The 25,702-nt window shown below is 40.2% G+C and overlaps 2 protein-coding genes across 6 annotated transcripts in view; one reads left to right on the top strand and one right to left on the bottom strand.

The window, feature by feature from the left end:
- The window catches only part of LOC108977199 (calcium uniporter protein, mitochondrial), a 165,365-nt gene that overhangs the window by 50,822 nt on the left and 88,841 nt on the right, over window positions 1-25,702 (top strand). The window contains exon 2 of the mRNA XM_018946778.1: window positions 12,048-12,120. Coding sequence (XP_018802323.1) covers window positions 12,048-12,120 — 73 coding nt within the window. The remainder of the gene's footprint in view (window positions 1-12,047; window positions 12,121-25,702) is intronic.
- LOC108977198 overlaps window positions 14,720-25,702 on the bottom strand; it is a 90,412-nt gene continuing 79,429 nt past the window's right edge. For 4 of the 5 annotated variants that reach the window (XM_018946773.1, XM_018946772.1, XM_018946771.1 and 1 more), the window contains 4 exons: window positions 20,595-25,300; window positions 19,752-20,467; window positions 16,673-17,027; window positions 14,720-16,592 (listed from right to left, as the gene is read on the bottom strand). In XM_018946773.1, coding sequence (XP_018802318.1) covers window positions 15,196-16,592; window positions 16,673-17,027; window positions 19,752-20,467; window positions 20,595-25,300 — 7,174 coding nt within the window. In that variant the 3' untranslated portion in view covers window positions 14,720-15,195. Of the gene's footprint in view, window positions 16,593-16,672; window positions 17,028-19,751; window positions 20,544-20,594; window positions 25,301-25,702 lie in introns of all 5 variants that reach the window. The other variant, XM_018946774.1, reaches the window with a different exon arrangement.

Raw genomic sequence — 25,702 nt, 5'->3', positions numbered from 1 at the left:
AATTTTTTTTTTATTTAAAAGACTCATATTTAATAAATATTTTGTAAAATTTTCAAAAAAAAAATCAAAATGGCAGTCATTACGACGCTATTTCCAGCAGTTTCTCGGAAAAAGGGTGCATCCGCGTTGTCAGCAGAACTTCTTTCAGGATCATCTCAAATAAAAATAAAAAATATGTGTTTTAGTAAAGACAATAAACCAGGTATTGGACGAAGGAAAAAAAGGATGTTGGATTTTTGGCAGACGTTTAAAAAAAAAATGAAAATTTCTCGACATTTTTTTTTTTTTAAAGTTGTAAAAAAAAAAAATCTTTCATTCAAGACCTTGTAAATGATATGTCGAAGACCTGTGTAAAATTTCATCAAGATCGGATAAGTAGTTCGAGAAAAACGCGTTTAAAGTTTTACTTACTGCGCCCTCAGCCTATACCTGACCTCGAGCGTCCACCTTTTCAGGGTTCTATCTCCGAAACTATTAGTCGGATCAACTTGAAAATTTAGGACAATATTCTAGAGATGTTGTAGAATTTAATAAGACAAAAATAAAATTTCGATTTTTTGAAACTGTGAAACCCATGTAACCTTTTAAAGCGTCCCTGAATCAAATTTCCTTTCCTTTGTATATACCATTGGATTTTTTGATATTTTAGATACAGAAAGTAATTCTAAGAACATATTCCAAAGAACATATTCTAAAACAAAATTTTCTGCTTTACAAAAAGGATTTTTTTTACTACAAAGTACACCCTGTGTTGCTCATACGACATGGTGTACCATATGAGTACGATATATTCTTTCAGTTAAAGTACTGCATATAAGTTTTGGAGCTATAAATACACGAAAAAATCAACTTGAAAAAACGAACGTCCTAATATACATATGTACATAAATATATTCGCCTTAATGTATATGCATATTCAATTATTGTGCAGAAATTATAGTCATTGGCTGTGCTCTTGGATTTTGCTGTATCCAGACGCCAACCCACTGTTACAAGCATACCTCAGTTGTATGAATTTATATATGTATAAGGCGTCCGCTCTGCCGTTAAGTGATAAAACGTGGATACAAGAATGATATGAATAAGGTGTGAATACAAATGTTAATGTGATAAAACAATTATATCATATATTTCTCGTCTGTGCTGCCTTATTACATTAAGAGAGTTTCAAGCGAATATCAGAATGGAACACAGTTAATAGTATGGGAGGATAATAAATGTATTTAATGCGATAATAATTTAAGTGCATTTTTTCTTCAATAAATTAAATATTTTTATAAAAATGTGTTTTCGTTTATTCATATGGGCTCATGTTAAAGGCTCAGATATAACTACGAATAAATGAAGATGAGGCCAAGAATTAGCAGTATTTCTTTTTTTAAAGTTTCGTTTCTCCAATTATGTTAAAACTTCGTCGATGTAAAGTAATGCTGTGTCTCATGCAAATGAACTCCCTTAAAATCCTCGGGCATAAATTAGTACATAAATACGACTTTCTCTAGTATGGAGAAATACGTACTAACCATTAATCTGGTAGAATCAGAACTCTCACTTCTTATGAGTAAGGCACATCGAGCAGTTCCAACGTCCCGCTCTACGAAGTAAACGAGTACACATACAAGCTCTCTTAAATATTTGAGACTATAAGGACAAAGAAGCTAAGCTGTACTTCGACTTCGACAAAGAAGAAGACAACAAAAACAAACATTGATCGTCGAAAATTGCTTCATTTATTTTCAAATTATGCTTCTTTTAGAAATATTTACTTGCGTATGCACTTTTCCCTCTCTGATCGAGGTATCTCCAAAATATGCTTTTCTGAACGCATCAACCGTCTCCTCAGATGTCGAAAAACGTTGAGCTAATAGTCTCTTTTTTATTAAGACATTTGGTGCGAAGTTAGGGCTGTACAGTGAATGGCCCATCATATCGATGTTTTGAGTGCTTAAAAATTAAATTGTTTTAGTCGATATGTGAGAGCTCGCATTATTATGGTGAAGTGTGATCCGATGTGACGATGTCATGTAGAAGTGCTTTAAAGCACTGATATCGCATTTTTTACTATTTCCCGAGACCATTCGATATGAGGTTGTTTTCTAACAGAAAGTGTAGATAAACAAATTGTGTGGGATCCAACGTAAACGATTTTTTTTTTTAAATCAAATGTTCTTGCAACATTGAATGTGTGCAGATCCCACTAATGTCTAGAGTTGTCTCAATCTCTCGTTAGGTCACATAATGATCTTGTATTTTTTATGTTACTGTAAACAAAACAAACAACGCTCGAGTTGCCATATCCCAAAGTTTTAATGGCAACTTACATCAATGAATACATTTTTATGCAGATTAAACGGAAGCATCGGAGATCCTTGGTTTGATGAGCTGGGTCAATTTAGCCAAGTCTGTTTATCTGGATAGACGTCGCACCAATATGATTTTGCACACCCCTTCTTCTTACAAAGGAGCTTCACATTTGTCGGAAAAGCCGATATTGAACCACTGTAATATGCTATATAAACTGACCGATCTAAATCAACTTCTTATATATACTCTCCTATAATTGTGAAGAGTACTATAGGCTCATTAGAACCGTAATTAACGTTTTTCCTTACTTTTTTAAGTGGGCATGGCCCCGCCCTCGAATAAGTTAAAGCTACATCTCGGAAACTACTAAAGCTAAATCCGTCAGATTTCCGGAAGACAAGTATTGCTGGTATATCTCTGCACTGTACTGAAATGGGTCAAATCAATAATAAAAGTTACGCCCAATCGCCTTATAACTGTTTGGTTTATTCGTTGAAAACTATTTAGAGTGCGATCACTCAATAAATGAATGCGCTGAAAAAAAATTAATTTTACACCGAGATGGTAGGAGCTAGTATAAAACTTCCTCAATGGGCGGAATCAACTTTCAAACCTCCCAGAAACTATATGTATATAGTATGTGGACTCCATTGCCGGTAGCTGATTTTTTCGAAAATATCAATCAATATCGATGTGAGTTAAAAATATAATACTAAAAGGCAGTGAGAATCTTTCTCCAATTGCAATGTACCGTTGTTTTAGAAAGGAGGGGATCCTTTTATGATGTGTCTTCACTGAATGTCTTAAAAATAATAATAATCTATAAGTTTCTAGAAACTTCTTTCTATACGTTGTGTCTACAAGCTGTCTTATTCCACCTAACCAAGCGGGCTTGATATAAAGTGTGATCCACTTCGAGGTTCCCTACTTTTTTAAAGAAAAAAAATACAGAAACTTCAAATTTAATGGGGAAGGTTTATTAACATTCAAAACACAGTCTCCGGCATTTATTTTTTGAATATTATGTGGCTACGTTTTAAGTGATTGCCCCGTCCATGTTTCGATTACTCGAACGGAGCATTTCGACTGGTAATTGACGCGCTGACGCACGTGAGGTTTTGCTCCAATGTCTGAATCGAAGAAGGATTGCTAGCATAGACTTTAGACTTTTTATATATTCTTGGTGAAATTATCTGCTCCCTGAAGTGTTCTCTTAATAAATCCACTGATTGCTGCGATGTATGGGAAGTGGCGCCGTCTTCTTGAAACCAAATGTCGCCGCGATAACCATCGCCATTCACGGTTACGTTCTCACCGACATATTAGCTTGTCAAAAAAATCTTGCGGTATTTTTGCGATATTTGTGATTGAATTTTCAATTGTTCATAACATTTTTTTTTTTTTTTTTTGATGACTCATGCCCAGCTCTTGACCGATGCTACAGCTGCTACTATGCCGGTCTCGTTCGACCTATTCAGCGATTTTATCGCAATTTTCGACAACAGGCCTTCCGGAGCGTGGCGCATCTGCGACCACCTCGACAGTAGAACGAAAACGTTGAAACCATCATTGTGCGATGGAAATGGAAACTGTATCGAGTCCATAAACTGCACAAATTTTATTGGCGGCTTCAGATGCATTTTTGCCTTTATCGTAGTAGTACTGTAAAATATGCCGTATTTTCTCTTTATTTTGCTCCATGTTTGCGACGCTATAACTCACGAACGACTTAAAAGGAACAACAATCAATCAAACACGTATTAACGCGTGAAATGAGCTTTCCAAAAAGGTATAGCATGACCCGCGGCGACGAATAAAACTAGAACTACGCGCTCTCAGCGCCAACTAGCGAAAATGCCGCAAGACTTTTTTACAACCTAATAACTTTTGAAGGAATATGGACCGAAGATTTCACCGGCCTACCAACCATACTAAACTGTTATTTTTTCTGGATGAAATGGCACATATTAAATATCTTCAGGTTTTTGGTACCCATTGAGCCGGAAACGGACCTCATGAACAAAAATTCGATTTAAAAAAGTGCCTCTACATGGTTCACGCGTTCCATGTAAACAAAATGTTTAACTGTAATCATTGCTTATGAATTTATGAGTTTGTTGATTTTCATTTGTTGTTCATAAAATGTCAAAAACAATACTGTAACGCTATCTCTTCTTCATATTTTCCGGACATGGATCCGTGTAGTGTAAAGAGAACCTTAAAGCACCGTCGTTTTTCACTGTCTTTTTTCATAATATTGATTGGGGACTATTTGTTTACAACAATAATGAAGATGAATTAATAATTTTTGTTAAACGATAATTCCTGTTTTTTAACTCTGTAAAGGGTAACACAAGGTTGGTCTGAGCTTGTTCGCCGCTTCAAAGGTCAACAGCTGTCATCAATTTTAAGCGTCAATAAACGTAATTTTCCATAAAGTGTGAATAATTATGGACTAACCAAAAGAATATACCTAAAAGCGCGCAAAAATCGAGAAATGTGCATGAAGCCCTTGACTCTAATGGTATTTCCAATTGTTGTTGCACAGCTCAGAGGCAGTCGACTGGCTGAAAATAATTTGGGCGCACTCGATGGTGAATATGTGCAGGCAACCGAGCATTAATTTTAATTTTTTGTTTGTTCTCTGCAACAATAACAACAACACGTTTCGTTCGCTGGCGCCGCTTTTGTTTCTCACAACCGCCTGTTGGCAGTCGTCGGCGGAATTCCGCATTAAAAAAACATTGGCGCCTCGCCGCCATGTCTTTTGTGAGCGCCGCTTGTGCCGTGAATGGCTTTCACGAGCGCCTGTTGTGTGGTTGTTGCAGCATTCACAAATCCTTTGTTGATTTGTTTGCTTTATTTTGCGTTATACTTATGCTTTGCGCTGCCAACAACATTCGCCTCTCATTTCTGCATTTATGCTGCTTGTTTTGTGGTCGCGTGCCTTTGTTTAGCTGCAGCACTTCATGATCCGCATAGCGCGGCATTTGATCCTTCCACTGCAACTACTTGCCCTAATTTGGTTGCCAAACGCAGCGTTTTATCGCTTAGCAGTTGTTTTGGTGTTTTCATTTCACCGTCATTCATGCGGCCAAACAAACACATCCAAATTCACATTTTTGTTTGCTTTCACGCATTCTTGAGGCCTTTTGAAGTCCACATTATTTGCGAAATTTGTTAAGATTTTCACATTCATTTAAGCTCTTGAAATCCACTTGAAAATTCTTATTCGCTTTCTTTTAATTGCCCAACACTTTGCTTGGCTCTGGGTATTTCGCCCTTGGTGTTTTGTTGGCGGAGTCATTATTTTTATGGCGCTTTATGCTAAGTTTATTACGTTGCCTATTAAAAGTACTAAAATGGCGTTGGAGCGCGCTTTTAGTATCTTCGTGAGATTTTCTCTGGCATCTTAATGGCAAATGAAAAGAAATGTAAACAAAATTCCGAAACTCCGTGCCATTTTGTACTCGCACGCAACGGTCTTCAAGTTTCGCCATAATTATGTTGCATTTTGGGTAGGCACATTGAAGTGGGTGGACTATGGGATGCGAGGAATTGACACTTGGCGATTTCCGCCCACTAAAAACCGGCATTGACATCAAACAATCCATTTTGAATTCCACTGTTAGATGCAAACATGCTCAGATTCCACAACAACAATAAAAGCGTTGATATTTCAATGTAACTTTTTATCCTACTCACCCACAATGTTGTTTTTTTTTTGGTGAAATTTGGTTTCTCAACTAAAAATTACTACAAACTGTCAGCAAACCCAGTTTAATCTAGCCTTTAGCCACTCATATAAGCTTACCTGCCGCAACAACAAATCTTAATTACAAATTCATTGCACCATTACGCTGCTGCCTTTCAAACAAAGTGGAAATTAAGGAAGTTGAAAAGTTTCTCCGTTTTCTATATAGTATAACTACGGAAACCGGTTTCGCTTTTCGAACTGAAAATAAAAGTTCAGAAATGTAGACTGAAAATTTAATGAAAAATTGTTGAGTTAACTTAAGTTTTCTGCTAAAACTTTGCTTATGCAAAAAGCTCAAAATACCAAAAATACCATTTAGAACTTTTAGTGAGAGAAATACGGAACTACTTATGAGCGTGTGACGGGCGGCTTAAAATATAGAGAGAGTAAGTCATTCGTGTCATTGTTAAATTCTACAAATATACATTGCATTTTCTGCGTATTGGGATCACTCTGTAGACCGTTCAGTTTAATTGAAGTGCTAACATATCGAAAGCACAGCACGCCGATTCGAAGAATATATTCAGGGGAACTGCACTTCACTCGCTAACCCTAGATATAGAAAGAACTCTAAGTGGAGGGTTCAACAAAAGCGCCCGCCATCAAAGCAAGAATAAACGCCTTACTGAGCTGCAGAAGTAACAGATTTTACAATAGGTCTACAAAAGTAGACCAATAAGGACAGCTAACGACGCAATATATTTTCCCGCTCTTTTGACATTTCTCTTCACTAAGGTTTGCCATTTCATCATGGAAAAATGTACGAACCAACAGCGAGTCGATATTAATAAAATTTACTACCGAAATTTGGAATAAGTGTCCTCAACTTTGACAGCGCTACGTCCAACTTATTGCCGTAATAATCGTCCTGCCAGATCAACTATTGGGCGTCTAGTGGAAAACTTTGAATCCACAGGCACAGTACAAAATATTCAAGTGCCAGTGAGATAAATAAGTGCAAGTAATATCGAGAATATTGCTGCCGCTAGCGCTTCAACTGTGGAAGACCCAAATTTTCATCGAAAGATCATCTTCAGCGATGAAGCTCATTTCTGGCTGAATGGCTTCATTAATAAGCATGGCCGGCACTGGGCTTCATTGAGCGTACTTCTTCCATGATTATCACGACCAGCACATTACTTCCAATAGGAATCGCTACCGCTCATTGATAACCGAATATTTTTGGCCCGAATTGGACGATATGGAGTTGAACAATATGTGGTTTCAACAGAACTGCATCACAAGCCACACAGCAAATGTCACAATCGATTTATTGAAGCCAAGTTAGGTGAACGTGTTATTTCACGAAATGGGCCAGTCAATTGACGACGTTAGACTATTTCCTGTGGGGCTGGGTCAAATCAATGGTCCACGCTAACAAGCCAGCGAGGATTGATGAACTTCGTACGAATATTGAACGTGAATTTGTAGCAGTATTATGCTAGAAAACCTGCAAGCGTGCCCGTGGTGGCCATGTAAAAGAAATCGAGTTCCATAAATAATGGCATCAAATGTTCTTTCACAGGAATAAAGTATTTCATTGATGTCCTGAAACCGTTTTTGTTTTATTAAAAAAAATTCTTATTGCTCTTATCAAAAAAAAAACTCTATATTAAGGCGGAATGGGGCGAAGTCCGTTGTCACTTCTAGCTAATGAGCTTCCGAAATAACTTCAAAGGACAGCACAGAAACTGAAAGCCTACGCAGATGACATTGCTATACTAGAGACGGCGAAGTTCCTAGACACAATCAGTAACGTAATATTGCTTTGATGTGCTGGACCGCTGTCCGCAAAATCTCATACGGAAAACTACATATGTACCCATCAAGTAACTCAACCAATCGCTAGAATTGAAAGTAAAAAATATAATAACATAGTAAATTTTTATATTGGTTTTTGAAAAGCATTCCCGTCTGTGCAGAGTAATATATCATGGTGTATTGAATATAGATATCAAGCACTTTACTTTGGGTTCTTTTTTGGGAGCTATCCATCTAATATACATACCACACATATTAATAACAAATTTAAAAAATTTCTCGCTTGGTTCAATCATCATATTATGGCAGAATTAATGAGTTGGCATTTAAAGCGTTACCCGAAAACATAATCAGGATGATTGCCAAGCTTTTTAATGAAATGCTTAGACTTTGTCATTTTCCAACGCAATGGAAATGTGCTGAGGTTATTTTAATTATTTAGCCTTGAAACTTTGCTGCTAAAATCTTACTTTGCACTGCTTTCATCAAGTGAAAAGCCTAATACTGCTTCCAGAATTGCTATTGTTTCTTATACATATGTAAACAGATTCTAAATATATTGAAACTTCCAAACACAAAAAAAAAAAAACACAACATAAAAACAAAAAAAATGCCAGAAAATACTATGCCATACCGTTTGAAGAGTTGGTTTGAAAATTATTAATAAAATTGAGAAGTAATAAATGGTTGCAATGGGTCTCTTGTGGTTATTACTCATACCTTCATTATAACGTGTATTTTTGATATAATAATAACGTATTATTAAAAAATACTTCGGAAAAAGTTTTTAAAGTTAACAAAATAAATCCTGGCGCAGGCTTTGAAAACACTTTTTGATTTAATAGACCTTTAGCATTTTGCTAAATCCGCGCTGGAAGCTTAAAATATATATGCAAACATTTATGTACTTGAGACTACACTCCACGTAAGCTTTATCTAAAGTCGTTTTCTGTCATAATTTTCCCACGCGATTTTCCGTATAAAAAAAACATATCGCACATTTTACTCATGTGTCTGTTTTTCGGCGAAATTTATCGCTTTTCTTTTCCCTTTGCCCTGCACAACTTCAATAAATGTCTGGCAATTTTGCGTCTGTCTGATTTATTTTCGTGGCTGATTGAATACAACAACCGCACGAACGAACCCAACAAAAAGATGAGGCATGATGAATGCATAACACATGCATATATGTGTATGTATTTACTTTATGTATGTATGAGCAACACGTAACCGTAAGTAACCAACAACCAAATAATTGAGCAGGTAGGCAAAGTTAATTTAAAATTTCGCAACTGATATTTGGTGAGTCAAAGCCGATGGCTGCTCGATAAAACCAAATTGTATATTTCGCCTGGGCATATAAATATACACTTTACACTACATACATCGCTACGAAATGGTTGCATGTGTGATAGATAATCTCACATATAACACCTCCACTTGTCCTTCCTCTCTCGTTTACGCCACGCACGTGATTTCCCTGGTCGGCATTTAAGTTTAATTGAGTTTATTTTCGAACTTTATAGGAGTTGGCGGGATGTGTGCACTTGGCAACCTGCTGGGAAATTGAAATACTCAAGGAGTATGCGCTCTCTAAGAAGAAATTGTCATATACTTAAATTGAAGAAAAGTTAATAAGATAAATATATTTTACACATTCGAACGATTTGTAAAACAAGATTTTTCGATACCTCGCCTCCCTCATACAGGACTTACGATAATACAGCTGTATTTTTCATACAGGGAGCATTCCTTTATACACACTGCATCCTTTATACATCACGACATCTTCGAGGGAATATCCTACCATAATTTATAATCCCTTAGGAAAATTTCACAAAGTTGCCTAAAGATGATTTATTAAATGCAACAGTTTCAACAGCTCTGACCTGATCGTAAAATTAATGTGAAAACTGAATTAATAGCACATCATCATCCTCTGCTTCTTCTCTTTTTTACCACCCCTAGCTGAGTAATAAACCTTACCCAGACACAGTAAAAAATCACTTTAATGCACTTCCCTACGGGGCTTTCTCCGCTACTCGCATATGGATCGTAGTGCTTTAAAGCTCGCTCATTCAACCTGTTGCTCAATGGGTGTGTGAAATGCCATTATTTAACTTGACATATGTATCTTTGAAATTTACGACATGCGACTAATTTGTAGCTGTAATTTAATTGATTGCATCTTAATTTTCGAGATATGAATGTAATTTAGCAGTGTAATGCATACTTTTAGGCTCCAATTAAACGACTGATTTCATTCCAATGATTAAATTTATATGCCATATTTCTGCGCATAAACAAATTCATTAAGCACATTGCGGAAAGGGACGGTTAAGCTCGGATGTAGTCGAAAATTTTATACTCGCTCAACTTACAAGGGCCACATATTATTAACAGGAAAAACTGCTTTTCCTTATTAGCTAAAGCACTATCACCAATATATTATATAAAGGATAAAATAAACATGTGTTCTAATCATTAGCGTTTCATATACGTTTGTTCTTCTGAAGTACATAAAGTACATTCTGCGATTTTTGCGATGAGTTAAAATTAAAAGTTTCCGAGGTAATGGCGAGAAACGATTCTTTTACATATCGCTCAAGCAGCTCACGACTTTCCTTCTTAGACCAAGTATCCTCTAGGCAGCCAAAGAACCTCCGTTTGAAGGCGAGCTAAAGTGAGAAGGTGAGCCATCCCTATCCAGGATTGTGCGCTGGGTCTGGAACTGGCCACGTAAAAAAAGCTTCCAAATGAAACAACAGCTGGTTGATGTTCTGAGACGAGTGAGCGCAATTTCGATGTGGGAATCGTGGTGGGAGGGAGACTCCGTCGCAGAGCCACAATCCGCTTCAAAGCGAAGTTCTGCAACATATCGTTGATTTCCAACCACGCCTCAACAGAAAAGAAGGACGATGTGACCACAGATGCCTTCTATGAGCGCACCTATGAGAGCTGACAGATGTCGGTATCGTTCTTAGCGACTTTAACGCCAAAGTGGCTAAAAAAGGTATCGGCATTTCACGCTGCTTACGTACACTTGCAAACGAAACCATTGGTTTTCGGAAAATGAACAAGAACAGCTGGTATGGTGAGAAGTGCCGTGTCGCAGTAGCTAAGAATGTACCCGAAGACCGTGGAGATTCGATTCTGCCCCGATTGCAGCAACTCTGACCCATGTATGAAACGACCGCATCGCCTCACTTTGTGTGTTCTTGAAAAGTTCTAAGAATATCCGACGTTTTCGACCCAACTTTTGTTCATGTTCATGAGGTCCATTTCTGGCTCTATGGATATGTAAACAAGCAAAATTGTCATATTTGATACTAAGAGCAACTTAGAGAGACTCAAGAGCTACCATTTAATCTAGAAAAAGCAATGGTTTGGTGTAGTTTGTAAAGTCTAAAGTCTATGCGGACAAACCCGCTTTGGTTCAGGCCTTGGAGCAAAACATCACGCATGTCACTCGGCAGCTACCAGTCGAAATGCTTGAATAAGTCATCGAAAATTGGGCTCATCGTAGCAGCGGCCAACATTTGAAAGAGATAATCTTCAAAAAAGAAATGTCAAAGAATTTTCTTTTGAAAGATAACAAACATTAAACATTAAATTAAAAGTTTCTGTGTTTTCCATTTAGAAAAAAACTAAGGAACCTAGAAATGGATCAACCTTTATATGGGTTAAAGTATGATAATTACACTGATACTAAGTGAAAATACTATTTTAGGCAAAATTTGGTTGGGCATAAAAAAGTTGTGAAATCAGCACTTATACCCATATCTCCAATTATTGTATTCATATCCATTCTTAAAAATTTTGAGTGCGTACAGATTTCGGAGGTACCCGAACATAGGTCTTCCTTATTTCTGTAATTTTGCCTTTGGTGGCTGGTCTCTTACATTTTTCTTAACAAATGCGGGAATATAAAAGTTTTGCAACATCCTCTTTGTTGCACACTACTTGAAGCCATCTATTCATCTCCTCGTATTCATTTTGGAAATTTGAATTTCAGATTACATTATCACAATTTTTACACAGTTATCTTGAATAGCTCCTGCTTTGGCTATGTCAACACAATTTATATGCGGCAATTTGCATGAATAAAAAAATTCCTGTCAAACATTTACATATTTTAAAAGTATACAACAAAAACAAACCGTCTTTTTCTATCCTGTTGATAACATTGCTCTATATTTTCTGTCTTCTCTCGTCTCTTTTTCAGAACTCGTGGAGCACCAGGAGATATTGTAAACAGAGCAACGACACGTCAAAGGACGAGCAACAACAACGCACAGGTAAGCGATAATGAAGCTGTATGTATGTGTACAGTACATGTGTGCGCATCCAGTTAAGTTTAGATTTACACACGTTCTCGTTAACGGTTGCACGGTGAGTACATAACAACTTTAAACAGCTGCCAGCACCAATGATCTGTCGACTGGCTTCTGCACATTGCGGCATGTGCCAACACTTGCAGCACATTGTAGGAGCAGCTTATTGTGCCAATACAGACACTCAGCCACTCAATGTCACTCGCTGTTAATTAAATTCGGTCGTACTCATTGGAATAACAATGGCTGTTGTTGACATACACTCTCTCAAATGTCTGTATATGGTTGCATATGTTGTTGTATGTGGTATATTGGCCTTATCATGTCATTATCTGAAGTGCATAGCTGCGTATGCGCGTAGAAGATTAATTGGTGGCAAGCGACCCAAAAGCGATATGTTTGAGTTATGGCTCTATAACTAATTGTATTTTCTCGAATTGGCTATGCTCTTCTAAAGGAACCATGGAAATAGTTCGCGTCCATATATATATAGACAGACGGACCGACGAACATGACTAAATCGACTCTGCTCGTTTTGCTGATAGTTTATTCTCACTCAAAATAATTTTTTGATTTTTTCGTTGTTTTTGTCCGTAATAACCCCTTTTGAACATTCACTGCTTGGTCGTTTTTGATGTCAACCGACCGCCGAAATTAGCACCTCATCTCACTCATCAATCCACATTTTAGTATCGACTGCTCTTTCATAAGTGTAAAGGTCCTAGCCGGGTTAACTTCAGAAAGTTACCCTCGGCAGAAAGGCCAAGGAGCAACTCTATGCTTGACGGCCTACTAAAGTGTAGTACTGTATTATTATATGGTACACAGACGGCTCGACGATGTCAGATGGCATTGGTCAAACATTACAAGATTACGTAACAAACTGTCCTTACCTTTCTCTTTGTCTTTCCCGCTCTACAGCTGATTCCTGGAGATAGGATGGAAACTGAATTGCGATTATTATCCATACCATGAAGGGAAATGGATAGAAATAAGTACTGACCCCAACTCACAGGTATGCGCCAGACAAAGTTTCTAATATCTAGTTTCAACCTCACAAGGTTTATAAGCATAATCAAGGAACAACTCCCGGCTACCTGTGGCATTTTACACTGCGAACTGCAGGCTCAAGAAGTACCTGATTCCAGATTACACAGTTGCTTGCTAACAGAGCAACCGGGCCCTTGGATTTTTATAGCACCCAGTGAGATACTGGAACTTATGTATGATATACCATAAGCAGATCTATGTGTCATAATTCGTTGTGACAGCAGAAAGTTATCCCGCCAATGTTTTTCACAAGCCACATTATAATATCAATATTGCAGAAGCCTATCATGTTTTACTTGCCTGCGAATATACACTATACTGTAATAGGATATTGCTTTACAGAAAATTACTGAAGCTAGATATCGGACCATACAAACTGAATATATTATATATCGAGGTTCCCTACTTTTTTTAAAGAAAATGGTGAATGTTTATTATCATTCGAAAATACATTCTTTGGCATTTATTTTTTGAAGATTATCCAACATTTAGAGGCCACGCATACGTCTCAGATGGGCCATCCTTTAAGCCCAATTTTCGTTGACTCGTTCGAACATTTTGACTAGTAACTAGCGAATGATAAGCGTGATGTTTTATTCCAAGGCCTTAATCGTAGCGAGATTGTTTGCAAAGAAATAGTCTAACAATTTGATATCACACGATCTTGGTGGCCCCAAAATCACTTGCGAAGGTCGAGCAGCTTTGGTTTTTGCGCAAGCTGTATTTGTTACGGTTTAAATTTAAGATCTTGACGTAAAATGTTCATGTCGTTCCAGCTACGACTGCTTTTCGTGGTCTATTCCTTCGAATATTATCCAATAATGAATTCTGCGTGTCAAGATGAGTGATGGTGTTGGGAATAATACACGCAGTAGGCCGATTACATTGACCACAAGTTGAGTTGAAACACATTATTTACAAAACGTGAATTTTCGTAATAAAGCTGAACAATTTGTAAACGTTGTTCAGGCGTAGATCTTTCCATGATAAAATGCAAAACAATACGGGAAAAAAATAACATAAGAGCTTGACACGACTCACGCGTGATGTGTTAAAAAAGGCTATTGAAAAAGTACCTCTTGTTGAATCACTCGTTATAAATGATCAGCATGATCAACTGACCAATATCGCCATGTCCATCTGTCTATCCGTGTTTTATTTTATTTTATTTTTTTTTTTTATTTTATTTATTTATTTTTTTTTTGTTTTGTTTGATTTGGTTTCTAACTAAAACTTTGAATTACAGCCCGTTGAGGTTTTACTGACTTATAATTTTCCAATCCTGCACACGGTTCGCTACAATCAGTGTCACTGTAGAGCCTAAAACTAAGGAGAAAGTCTTCACACAAAGAGTAAAATAGTTGTCCAAACAATTTTAGAAAGACCCTCAACACATTGTATAATAAAGATGGCATACCAATTTTTCAAAGACATTGCCTAGCTCTGCACATATTCTGAATTGATATTATTAAAATTTTAATTCAAATTTATAAAATCCGATAAAGTAACTGTATATGTATGCTTTTATTTTATTAATATATTTGTAGATTTAATTACACAATGTAGTAAATAATTTTATCTTAATTGCGAAGTGTGCATAAAACTTTGGAATGACTAATTTTGGCATTCGACGTGGCAATCGCCAAGGGACATTTATTCCTGTGCAAGTCACTAATTTGTTGTTTTTGGTATTTACTTTTAATAAATAAAGAAATATATGTATGTATAGATGTATGAATCGAAGTGCAAGAAGCAACACGTTCAGAGATAGCACAATATTTATATGAATTTACAGATAAATTCCCTACACCGTTATCGTTGTCGTTTTACATTACCGATAAATTCCATACTATTAGACGGAGAAGTCAATTACGCTCAGATAGCACTGCGCATTACGGCAAATGTAAATTAATTTAAAGCACTTAACCACTAAAGGGATTACATAAATATACTTATTATAGGATGAATAGGAGAAAGGCACGCACAACCTCACAACTTATCCTCGAGGCTGTCGTAGTCGTAGCACTCGCTGCCAAGTTTCGATTTACGGCCATCGTCTTCTTCATCCTCGTCCTCCTCGTTGCGCATGGCCGCTTCGTTGACGCCATTTAACGATATCGTCGTAGACAAATCGCTATAGACAGGCTGTTGCTCCGCTTGCTGCTCATGTTGTTGCGGTGGCTGTGATTGTCCTTTCGCCTCCTCGCGGCGTTTTTCGTTTTCAATTAACTTTTCGAAATCCTTTGTCGGATCGTAAACTTCGAATTCCTCAAATTCGATATCATCGTATTTACGCTTCTCAAAGAGACTCTTGTCATTAGCTACATAATGGCGTACCACACTTTTGTCTAATAGCGCCGTTGTGTTTGTTGTTATAACGGTTGTTACACTGCTGCCGCGACTGCTGGCCACACTTGCGCGTCCGTGTGGCTCTGGTGTTTGTTGGTCTACGCGGTGTATTTCCACAGGTACCACAATCTGTGCTGGTCGTTGGTTGGAACGTGGAGCAAGTATAGGGGTTGTTGTTGCCTGTAAAGCTCTTTGGGGTTCCACTTGAGTGCTAAGAGTGTGTGGTATTTCATTTGAAGGACTGACATTTCCAATCCACGATTGCTGTTGCTTGGATTCGACATTTCTTAAATTAACTTTATCTGCGTATTCGCCATATTCCTCGCGAATACCGTTGAACGTGTCATTGTTATGACTTTTCAATGGCGTATTGGATTCTAAGAACCGTTTCGACACTGCCGGGTTTATTGATGAGATAGTTTGTTTAGCAAACTGTGATGGCTCGCTTTGCATGACCTTTCGATTAGAGTTTGTGGCGGTCTCCCCAACTGTTAGCGTTTGTTGTTGCTGCTGTTTTTGTGCCATTGTGTAAGCCAAATCGACATTCTTATTACGCCATACTTTCAGCGTGCCATCGCCACCATCAAGACCATCGTCTGCGGTAGACGCGTGGGGCTTACGCTGGTCAACTTGACTCAAACGTATATCCATTGCGGAGCTTTGATAAGTTTTTTCCTTATTCTCGTATGTGTAGTCGATGTCCTCACGTCTAATACTCACCGTCGGCGCTTCCAAAGTGTAAGTAGTCATAGGCACATTTATGTGATTATTTACTGTTACTTGCTTCACATCACCCACAACGTCAGTTGCTGTTTGAGCACAATCTAACAATCTTTTGGCTGGCGTCTGGTTGTTAATCGTCAGCGGCTCTTCGTTACGCTCTGCTTCACGTCTTGTCTTTCCACACTCAAACCTATGCACCATCTTTTTGACGACCTCTGTCTCGTCCGCACCCGTTTCGACGATTTCAACGCCTGTGCCGGCCAATTCTAGGCGACTGCTACAGCTGTTCGATTTGACAAGTTTGAATTTGATTCCTGAAAATGAGAAATGTCAAAACAATTTCAGCACCAGGAAGAGCACACATGCTAGACATGGTTCTATGCTTGCCACTCACCAAAGTGCGCCAATGAACTTTCTCTGTTACCGTCATCAGCTGCCGGTAGCGCCTCCTTTGTAGCGCCATTGTCCTTGTCATGGCTTTCATTACTTTGCTGTGGAAACTTTTGTGTTGTCGCCTGCTGGTCGGCAAAGTCCCTTGGCGGCTCGCAAGCGTTACTACTCTCAATTTGTCGCACACGTCGCCTGGTCAATGTCATTGTATTGGTATTCGCTGTATTTGCTGGTGTATTGTTATTGTAGTTATTGTTGTTATTGCCAGTTTGCATTGGATCCGGTGAAGTACTTTGCAATACACGTCCGCCATAATAGGTGATTGTGGAGCCGCATTCCCTTATCTTCTCGAGCACATCCTGGAAATGCAAAATGTTATGTGTGTGAAACTCATTTGTGAATTTGTTTTGTGCAGGTGAGAGGACAGTTCTTAAATTGTACTTTGGTTGCAAAGTTGGAATTGGAAAAGTTCACTCGAGATAAATGTTTGTACAAATGTTTAAGTTGTTCAATGGAACACTGAATTGCGGTCTTTAATACCGCAACTAATTATATTTTTGGGTTGAAGGGAAGAAATTAAACACCTTGTGCATACCACTTTCGGTCAAAATATGTTATTTTATCTATTTCACACTTTGAAACCTAGCTCGACGTATTTAATAAAGAAAACTGAAAGGCAAAAAGATTTCTTTTGTAATGCTTTCAACTCAATATTAGAGCGTTTTTGTGAAAAACTTTCGAAAAAGTTGAGAGCACTTGTTGAAGTTGTGGATGGATATAAGCTGTTGAAAGGGAGGTCACAGTTTAGGGATAAGGTTTGTGTAGGTATATGTTGTCAGAAACTATCTATCGACTTTAATTTTGAAGAACTGAGCATTGCAGATGCAGGGCTACAATCGGCTCATACGCTATCGCAAGATCCTTTTTTGATCGCAAAAGCCCCATTGTCTCAGTAACACTAGTATATCTATAGATGTGGGTGTTCTAACTGACCATTGCCTAATCGGCGTACATGTTGTAAGGTTGAGTATCTAACCGGTGGCCGGCTACAGAAGATATATGGAAGAAGTTGATATGTAAATATCTGAGAACTTCTTTCTTGACTCTCCAACGTGTGCGGAGTTAAGACCGAAACACTTGGGAGCTCACAATTTAAGATATCGTAACGAACTGGTGAGAACAGACATTAAAGGCCTGAGCAAGTCTTTATTGGCGACAAGGTGAGTGTACTGGCCAATCAAGTACCGCTATTTTTTCATTGTTCTGCAGCTATTTCACTCCCTACAAAGGGTAGAACATTGTTTCATGAAAAGAGCATTTACTCTTCAGAATTGTAACCTAAAAACAAATAAATAAACAACAGGCTCGGATGAGAAATCTCCTTTTTGATGAGATATTTCTTATGTAGCCGTATACAAAATACGATAAATATGATTATCTACAAGGAATTTTCCAAAGTAAACATGACTTTAAAACAAAAAAAGAACATATAGTTTTTTCGGCAAAATCAATTTATTTTTTTCAATATAGTCTCCTTCTGCTGCAAAACAGCTTTTTGCATGGTCCAAAAACATGCCGAACGAGTGTTTTAGCTCGTTGGCCGGTAGGGCCGCCAGTATGTCGGTGCAAGCCTTTTGAATGACCTCTACGTTCGCATAACGCTATCCTTTCATGGCCAAATGTATTTTTCCGAAAAGGAAGAAATCGCACTGGGTTCATGGTTAAAATGTTATTTATGTTCAAATAATCGTCCTTCGAATGTTGGATTTTAAGGAATTTTTGGTCGTCAGTCAATTTGTGTGGAACAAACCGTGAACACACCTTTCGTAAGCCCAAATTTTCAATTCCATTTCCATGAATTTCAATGTTGAATTCGGCTGATTTTTTATGAAATCATGCGCAGTTTCAATGGAATTTCCGGTGATCACGGATTTTAATTTGCCCACATGTTGATCGACATTTACGACCTCACGAGAACTTTGAAAACGTTGAAACCACTCGTACAGTTGGCAGTTGGCTCTTTGTTCGAAGCTCATTTTAGCACCGATAACACAACCATATTGACACTTAAAACAAAATAACTTCACTGCCAATCTATGAAATATGATGAAATTCTTACTGGACAATCGGTAAAAATTGCAGATTCTAACGCACCAGTCGACATATAGATGGCGCCATCAGCGGGCGCAAGATTCAAAAAGTCCTGTTTACTTTGGAACGCACCTTATAATTATTATACTAGGTACCAGAACCATCCGAGATAAGTAGATATTTTGAAATAAATTTAAGTCGCTCGATAAATCAGGAACATGTGTTTTGAACAATTATACCTATTCTGCCCCTAGAAATTTCAAGAAACCATACAGATTATCGAGATGAAGTGTGTTGTTACGGCATCCGGATGTACGTAACCGAAAGAGTATTAAATTTTTAACCAACTGCGAACTGACGACTCGGCAGCCTTATTCAAAAATATTTGGAGAGTACTTTCTATCACTACAACAGCAACAAGTAGCTGAGTGGTCTATCTTCTAAATAAAAAGTCACACATAATCAATTATATAAAAACGAAGTTTAAGACCAGCTCGAAGGTAACGGTAGAAAACCGTCAGTATTCTTAAAAAAGAACCACTGCAAAAGAAAAATAGCAGCAATACTACAACAAATAAAATAAGGATTATACTTTATAAAGAAAATGCTTAAAATTGCCTCTCTATGGAATTAAATATTTAATCCGCGAATTTTTCGCATTCTCTTTTGGACACTTCGTCACCAACGTTTGCGAAGCCCATTAATTTTTGCTTTCTTGCTGATGAGGCGCAAAAGTCTTATTAAGAGGAAACAGACAAAAAGATATGCGGCACGTAATGTTGCGGCTACATCGCATAAAGTAAGCTTAATTGAGTTAAATAAACGTGTCATAAATCCAATGGCAGTGTCTTATGCGGCCGCTGCTTACTTTTACGAGCGCCTTGCGAAAAGCACTCGCTTTCTGCTGACTAAGATGGAATTATGGCAAAGGTATGAATGTATGAATGTATGTGTTCAACATTAAATTGTGGCAGCCGACACACAATACTTACATTGCTTACATAATGCGATTCGTAGACCTCATCGTCAAGGTCTTCATCATCGGCATCCTCATCGTCAGTGGCCGTCTCCGTCATAAGTCGGCTGTTTTTATCATCTCTTGCGAAATTTCGTTGTTGCTGCTGACTTGCATGTTGCTCATAAATATCGCTGATACGGTAAGTGGTATCCTCATTGCCACGCACGATGCAACTGCGTGGTCGTGGACGCGGCCGTAACTGCAAAATTCCATTACAATCATGCACCCCACTACTAGCACTGACATCAGTAGGCTCCGTTGCGGTATGCCGCATATTCCTGTTATTATGTCGCTGCACCACCGCTTGCACGTGCACGCCCTTTAGCACCTCCTCATTGACGGCCTCTGGCTTGTCGGCGCACGTGGCGTCCATTTCATTGCATTCACACGGTGACGACAAATCACCGCTGGAGATGCCGCTCGATAAGCTAGCCGTATCCCATTTGCGTGCGGTCGGACTGCCGTTCTTGTTAGCAATCTGAGTTTGCGGTTGCTGCTTCGACAGCTGTTGCTGTTGTTGCGACTGATGGCTTTGATGCTGGGGTGGCATGTGTCCATAGGATGTGTCTATAGTCAGATAACGGTATTTGCGCGTACGCCTCGCACGCGGACTCGGCAGTTGGGTAGCCGCACTACGTTCCACAAAAGTATCCTCCTCGGGTGGCGGCCTATGCAGCAACTGCATGCCACCACGCGGTGTGGGCAACACATTTTCCTCAAAAAAGCGGCGCACATTGCGTACAACGTCCGGATTAGGTAACTCCTCCTCGTATAGCTGTCTCTTATACACATCTAGATGTGTATAAGAGACAGCCACCACGCGGTGTGGGCAACACATTTTCCTCAAAAAAGCGGCGCACATTGCGTACAACGTCCGGATTAGGTAACTCCTCCTCGTATAGTTCACGATTGACACGCACCGGCTGATAAAAGAAGTGGCGCTTAATACCACCACCACCTGCAGCAGCTCGTTCACCAGTCTCGCCAAACTCTTTACTTATTTTCTCTTTGGAGTTCGTTATACGTGTATTGCTTAGTTCACTAATAGGTAACGGCTCTTTCGGTTTCTGCTCCAATTTACTATCATTGCCATTGTCCAAAGCTTGATTTGTGGACGCCGCATTGCCACTGCATTCATTGGGCTTTCGCGCCGGTCGCTTTGTGTTCGCCACATTCGTTGGCGCTGCCGCTACGGCGAGTGGGCGTTCGATTTTCGTGCGTACTGGCTCCACAATCACGACATTATTGTTCGCCAAAAGCTCTTGGAAACTGTACTCCTGCAAATATTGTATGAGCCCATCGAATTGTGCCTCCTTTTTGCTGCGTGGCACCATATTGCTGCGCAATAGTTGTTGCGATTTCAGTACCTTATAGCGTATGTGATCGAACTGTGGTTCACCGTTGGCATCGTTAACCAAAGCGGCCGCATCTTCCGAATCCGGCGGCACTGTACTAACTATGGTGGCCTTCTTGTCGCCGTCCAGTTCTACGATCTCGATGGAAGGCATAAAACTACAGAATTCATCTTGATTGGCGCTAGGCTTAAGTGGCTTAACTGGCTGTTGATGGAGGTGAGTGCCTTGACTTTGTGTTTGTATGGATCCGTGCGCTTGTGGACCCAAAATGAAATGTCGCGGTTCGGGTTGCGGTTTTTGCGACTGCTGTGACTGCTGTGACTGTTGTGCTTCCGCTTCCAACTTCATTTTCGTTTGCTCATTAATATTTTCTTGTTTGTTTGCATATTTCGGCGTCTGGTAGTCTGCAAGCTCACTAGGTCGCTCCTTAGCTTCGTCTTCGTGTATGCCACCTACTTGTTTGTCTAAGAACGTGCATTCCGTCGCCTGCTCATCGCCTTCTTTTGCCAATTTCGCCCAGTAATTGCGCACTGCGTCGACCTTTTTAAGATATTCACTCTCTACTTTAGCGTCTTCCTCCGTTCGTTTGGCCTTAGTGAAATTATTGTTGCTGTTATTATTGTTTCGTACATTTTTGACGGTGCCAAGTATGTCAGCGCGCCGTTTATTGTCGACAACGTGCAAAATTTGTGGTCGTGACATCTTACTGCCTGCGGCCGTTACGGCGCCCTTAGTGCTACGTCGACGAAAGGAATCGTTGGCTGTGAGCACCTTGATGGGACGTGCTTTGTAGATCTGTGTGCTCAGCACACGATGCTCCTTAGATTTTATTGATGATTCGCAGTAATTGTTGTTGTCGTGGCGGCGGTTAATGCTGCCACTGCCGTTGCCGCTATCACTACTGTTGACGTTGCCGTTGCTCGGCGCGTTTGTTGTGTCGCTATCGATTTGACTACGCCAAACGCTCGCTTCAATATTGTTGCTATTATTGCTTTTGACTTTATTATGTTGCTGTTGACAGCAATGATGGTGCTGTGCGGCGTGGTGTTGCTGCCGTTTCGGCTTCGAAGGCACACGCTTCAGCGATGCTACACGCGTGTGCGTGCTCAAAATTGTCGTTTTATCTTTTGGGGATTTTTCCCTTTTCTCCTGTCTTCTTGTCGTTACATCCGTTGCCAGGTTAAGCTTTTGATAAGCTGGTTTATTTGAGGGCGAGAGTTCAGCCTGATCTGCGCTATTTAAGCTGTCGTCGTTTTCTATTGCGTCTTCCTCGATGATATTGTCTTGCGCATCCGTCACAATTATGCGAAATTGACTTGTCACCGCGCTTAGTTGATAATCATCAGCTTGTTGCGTGTATAATTCTCTATGTTGTGACTCTATGCGTTGTATTGGCGTGCTGTAATTCGTGCTCTTAACGTGCCCTTCGCTTAAAGTGTGTTTGCAAGCTTTCTCTTTGATTTCTTTTGCGCGCCTCTCAATTAGTTTGCTGAAGTTTTCAACTTCTATGTCGGGCGCGTCCTTTGGTTGCTCCTGATACTCACTCACGCTGGTATCCAGTGAACTGTTGGCTGTTATATTGCTATCAGTATCATCTGCCACATTAGTATCAACGCTAGTATTTTCCTCAACCACTTCGCTTTGTGGCACTTCAAGCGCTTGTGCTGCCGCTACGTCTTCACCCACTGCTGGCTCGCTGTCAATTTCTTCCGCTAAACTGTCTGGGTATGTCGTCGTAGTATGTATATCTGTCACAACATCCGCTTTAGACGCTTCGTTATCGTGCACTTTGAGACGCTTCTCCTTCACCTCGCGTTTCTTCTCTTTTTCCACATGCACTTCGTGAAATTCCTGATATTCCTTCTGTCTCGCCTTCTGATGTGCACGACCAAATCTCTTGATTGAGTCGTAAATTTCTTCAGTAGTTACAACTTCCTCACGTTGTTGCTGTAATTTGCACTTGTTAGTCGCGTTTTCCAGTAGGTGTGTCGCCTTACCGTTGCTGCTGTTGTTGGCGCTTATGTTGTTGCTGCTTGTATGCCCAACCTCTGCACGTCGGCAGCACTCGTTCAGTTCGCCTTTGCGTACGTTGTAGGAAGATCTCAGTTTTGCATCGATAGACTCGGACACTTTCAAACTCTGCCCTATACTCACATCCGGCAGACTATGATATTGATTATCACTCGGCTGTGTGGCGTACGACGGTGTGCACGTAAGTGTGTCGACAACGCTTGTTGACTGATGCTTCTTCAGCGATGTAAGTGGGTAATCAATTGGTGGTAAAGCTGAGCTGGTGTTTGACTCTAAACCACAGCCACGTGGCTGGACTACCGCTTCGTTGTTGTTGACACCTAAGTTGACGGTTGTAGTTGCGTCGTTGTAGCGCTTCCACTTACGTTTCTCGACCACTGACAGGATTTTCGGTTTACTTGCTGCACTGGATGTAATGCCCACCGTGGGTTGTGTAGCTAAGCAAGCGCCGCCTGTGGCTGGCTTCACTATACCTGTAGTCGTTGCCGGTGCTCCGGTTGCGGCTGTCACTAAAGCTTTAGCAGTCGTTGTAGTTGTCGTTGTTGACGTTGACGTTGACGTAGTTTCACTAGGATTTGTAACACCGCACGGTGCGGACGTATGACCCACTTTCAATATCTGTGTATATAATGTCGTCGAGTCGCGTGTTGCACACTGCTGCTCCTCGTCTAATATGTGCGCCGTTAGCGGTATCTTTTCAATTTTCGTATTTACTGTTTCCACTATGCTAACTAATTGCTTTTCCTTCGCTGTTTGCGTGGCAATTTCCGCCGTATCCGTCTCTGTCAATATGGTCGCCGTACAGGCAACACCAACTGTTGGCGGTTGGCTCGTGTCAAATTCACTGCGCTCACTGCCACTAAACGGTTGCTTGTTGTGCGGTTCGTAGATTATATCTTCGATGGAGAAGTGCAGCAAAGTCGCCGCGTCGCCAGTGTCCTCTGCAAGCTGTGCCGTTACTTGTGTTGTGCGCTCGTATGTCCCGCGGTGCTTTTCGTCAATCAATGTACTTTCAGAACTCTCCTCGGACGACAAATAAACCGAGTCGTATGCAATGAGTTTCTCGAGATTTTCGCTTAAGGCGCGTGTACGTTTTAACACGCCATTAATGGGTTCGTGCTCTTGGGTTTTTTCAACGCTTTCCGCAAAGACCGCTAGGCAATCAGTAGCGTCAGCTAACTGTTCGTTGCAATTAAAACTACTATCCTCGTGTTCATACTCTTCGTCTTCAGTGGTCTCCAAACGTGTGCGTGTTGTTGTCGTGAGACTTATGAGCTCATAACTGTCCTCATCCGCCTCGAGTGCTGCGGTTTTCTTATAGATCTTCTCAATCTTCTTCAAATCGTACTCCTGCTCGGACAGTGACGGACTATCCGTCTGATCGTCCGAATTGCTAGTTGTGGTCTCAGGAAATGCGCTGCTCTGACTGTTCTCCTGATAGGAATCGGTTGCGTTTTGTAGTTTCTGCTGTGCGGCGCTCAATACGCGCTGCTGCCGTCGCGACTGGTATATGCGTGGTTTCTCGCTCGCCAAAAAGCTGACCGCCTCTTCGAGCGCTTCAAAGTCCAGCTGCTGCTGCTGTAGTTCGTGACTCTGATGTAGCGAGTTTTTAAAGTAATCGGAATTCAAACTCTCCAAATCGCTTTTCTCATTGTGCCAAGGGTGTAATTGTTCAACAAGTCCCAATGTCAGCGCATCCAAGCGCTTCAGATTATCATAATAGTCGTCCGCCTCACGTGACTGCGGTTGCGCCGCTGCTGTTGGGCTTTGTGGGTGTGCGCCCGGCTGTTGTTGTTGCTGCTGCTGTGTGCTTTGGTATTGAAGGTTATCGTGATTGTTATTGCCGCCGCCGCTGCCACTACCACTGCCACTGCCGCTCGCGTGATGATGATGATGATGACGGTGTAGCTGTGTATGAGCGCGCTGCTGCTGGTGTTGCAACTCCCCCACGTCTCTGCTGCCGGCGTTGATGCTATTGTTGCGTTGCACCTTCTGTTCGACGGCGCTTAGTGCCTCGTAGTCGAGCTCCTCACATACGTTTGTATTGCTGTTGCCGCTGCCGCTTGCGCCGCCACCGTGATGATGGTGGTGATGATGATGCTTGCTGGCGCCGCCGCCGCCGCCGCCGCAGATTAATCTGTGGGGAAAACGTCACAATTAGTGATGACAGTAATTGCTCTTGTGATTGTTATTATTTCGCATTTCTTTGAGCGCATTGTGCAAGTCATTATGGCAAGTGTGTTAGTGTGTGTGTGTGTGTGTGTATGTGTGTTAATGCTTCTAGTTTAGCGCAAACTGCAATGGAAATGTATAGGGGCGCTTAGACAATAGACAAGTAAGTGTGTTGGCAAAAAATATCGTAAAGTAACAGACAATTAAACCCTGCCATAAACGCTGCCGCAAACGCTGTCTGTGAAACGACGCTTTTGAGATTTGCGTGTGGACCGCTTTTACTCGTACAGCTCCGTGTTTCTAACTATAATGTTTTTTCTTTTAAATCATTCAACGCTTGACTAAACTGTGAATTAAGACGGCAGTG

The sequence above is a fragment of the Bactrocera latifrons genome, unplaced genomic scaffold, assembly GCF_001853355.1.
Source record: "Bactrocera latifrons isolate USDA-ARS-PBARC rearing strain unplaced genomic scaffold, ASM185335v1 scaffold_85, whole genome shotgun sequence".
Lineage (NCBI taxonomy): Eukaryota > Metazoa > Arthropoda > Insecta > Diptera > Tephritidae > Bactrocera > Bactrocera latifrons.
Note: the sequence above shows the minus strand (reverse complement) of the source record. Positions and strands in the feature narration are given on the sequence as shown.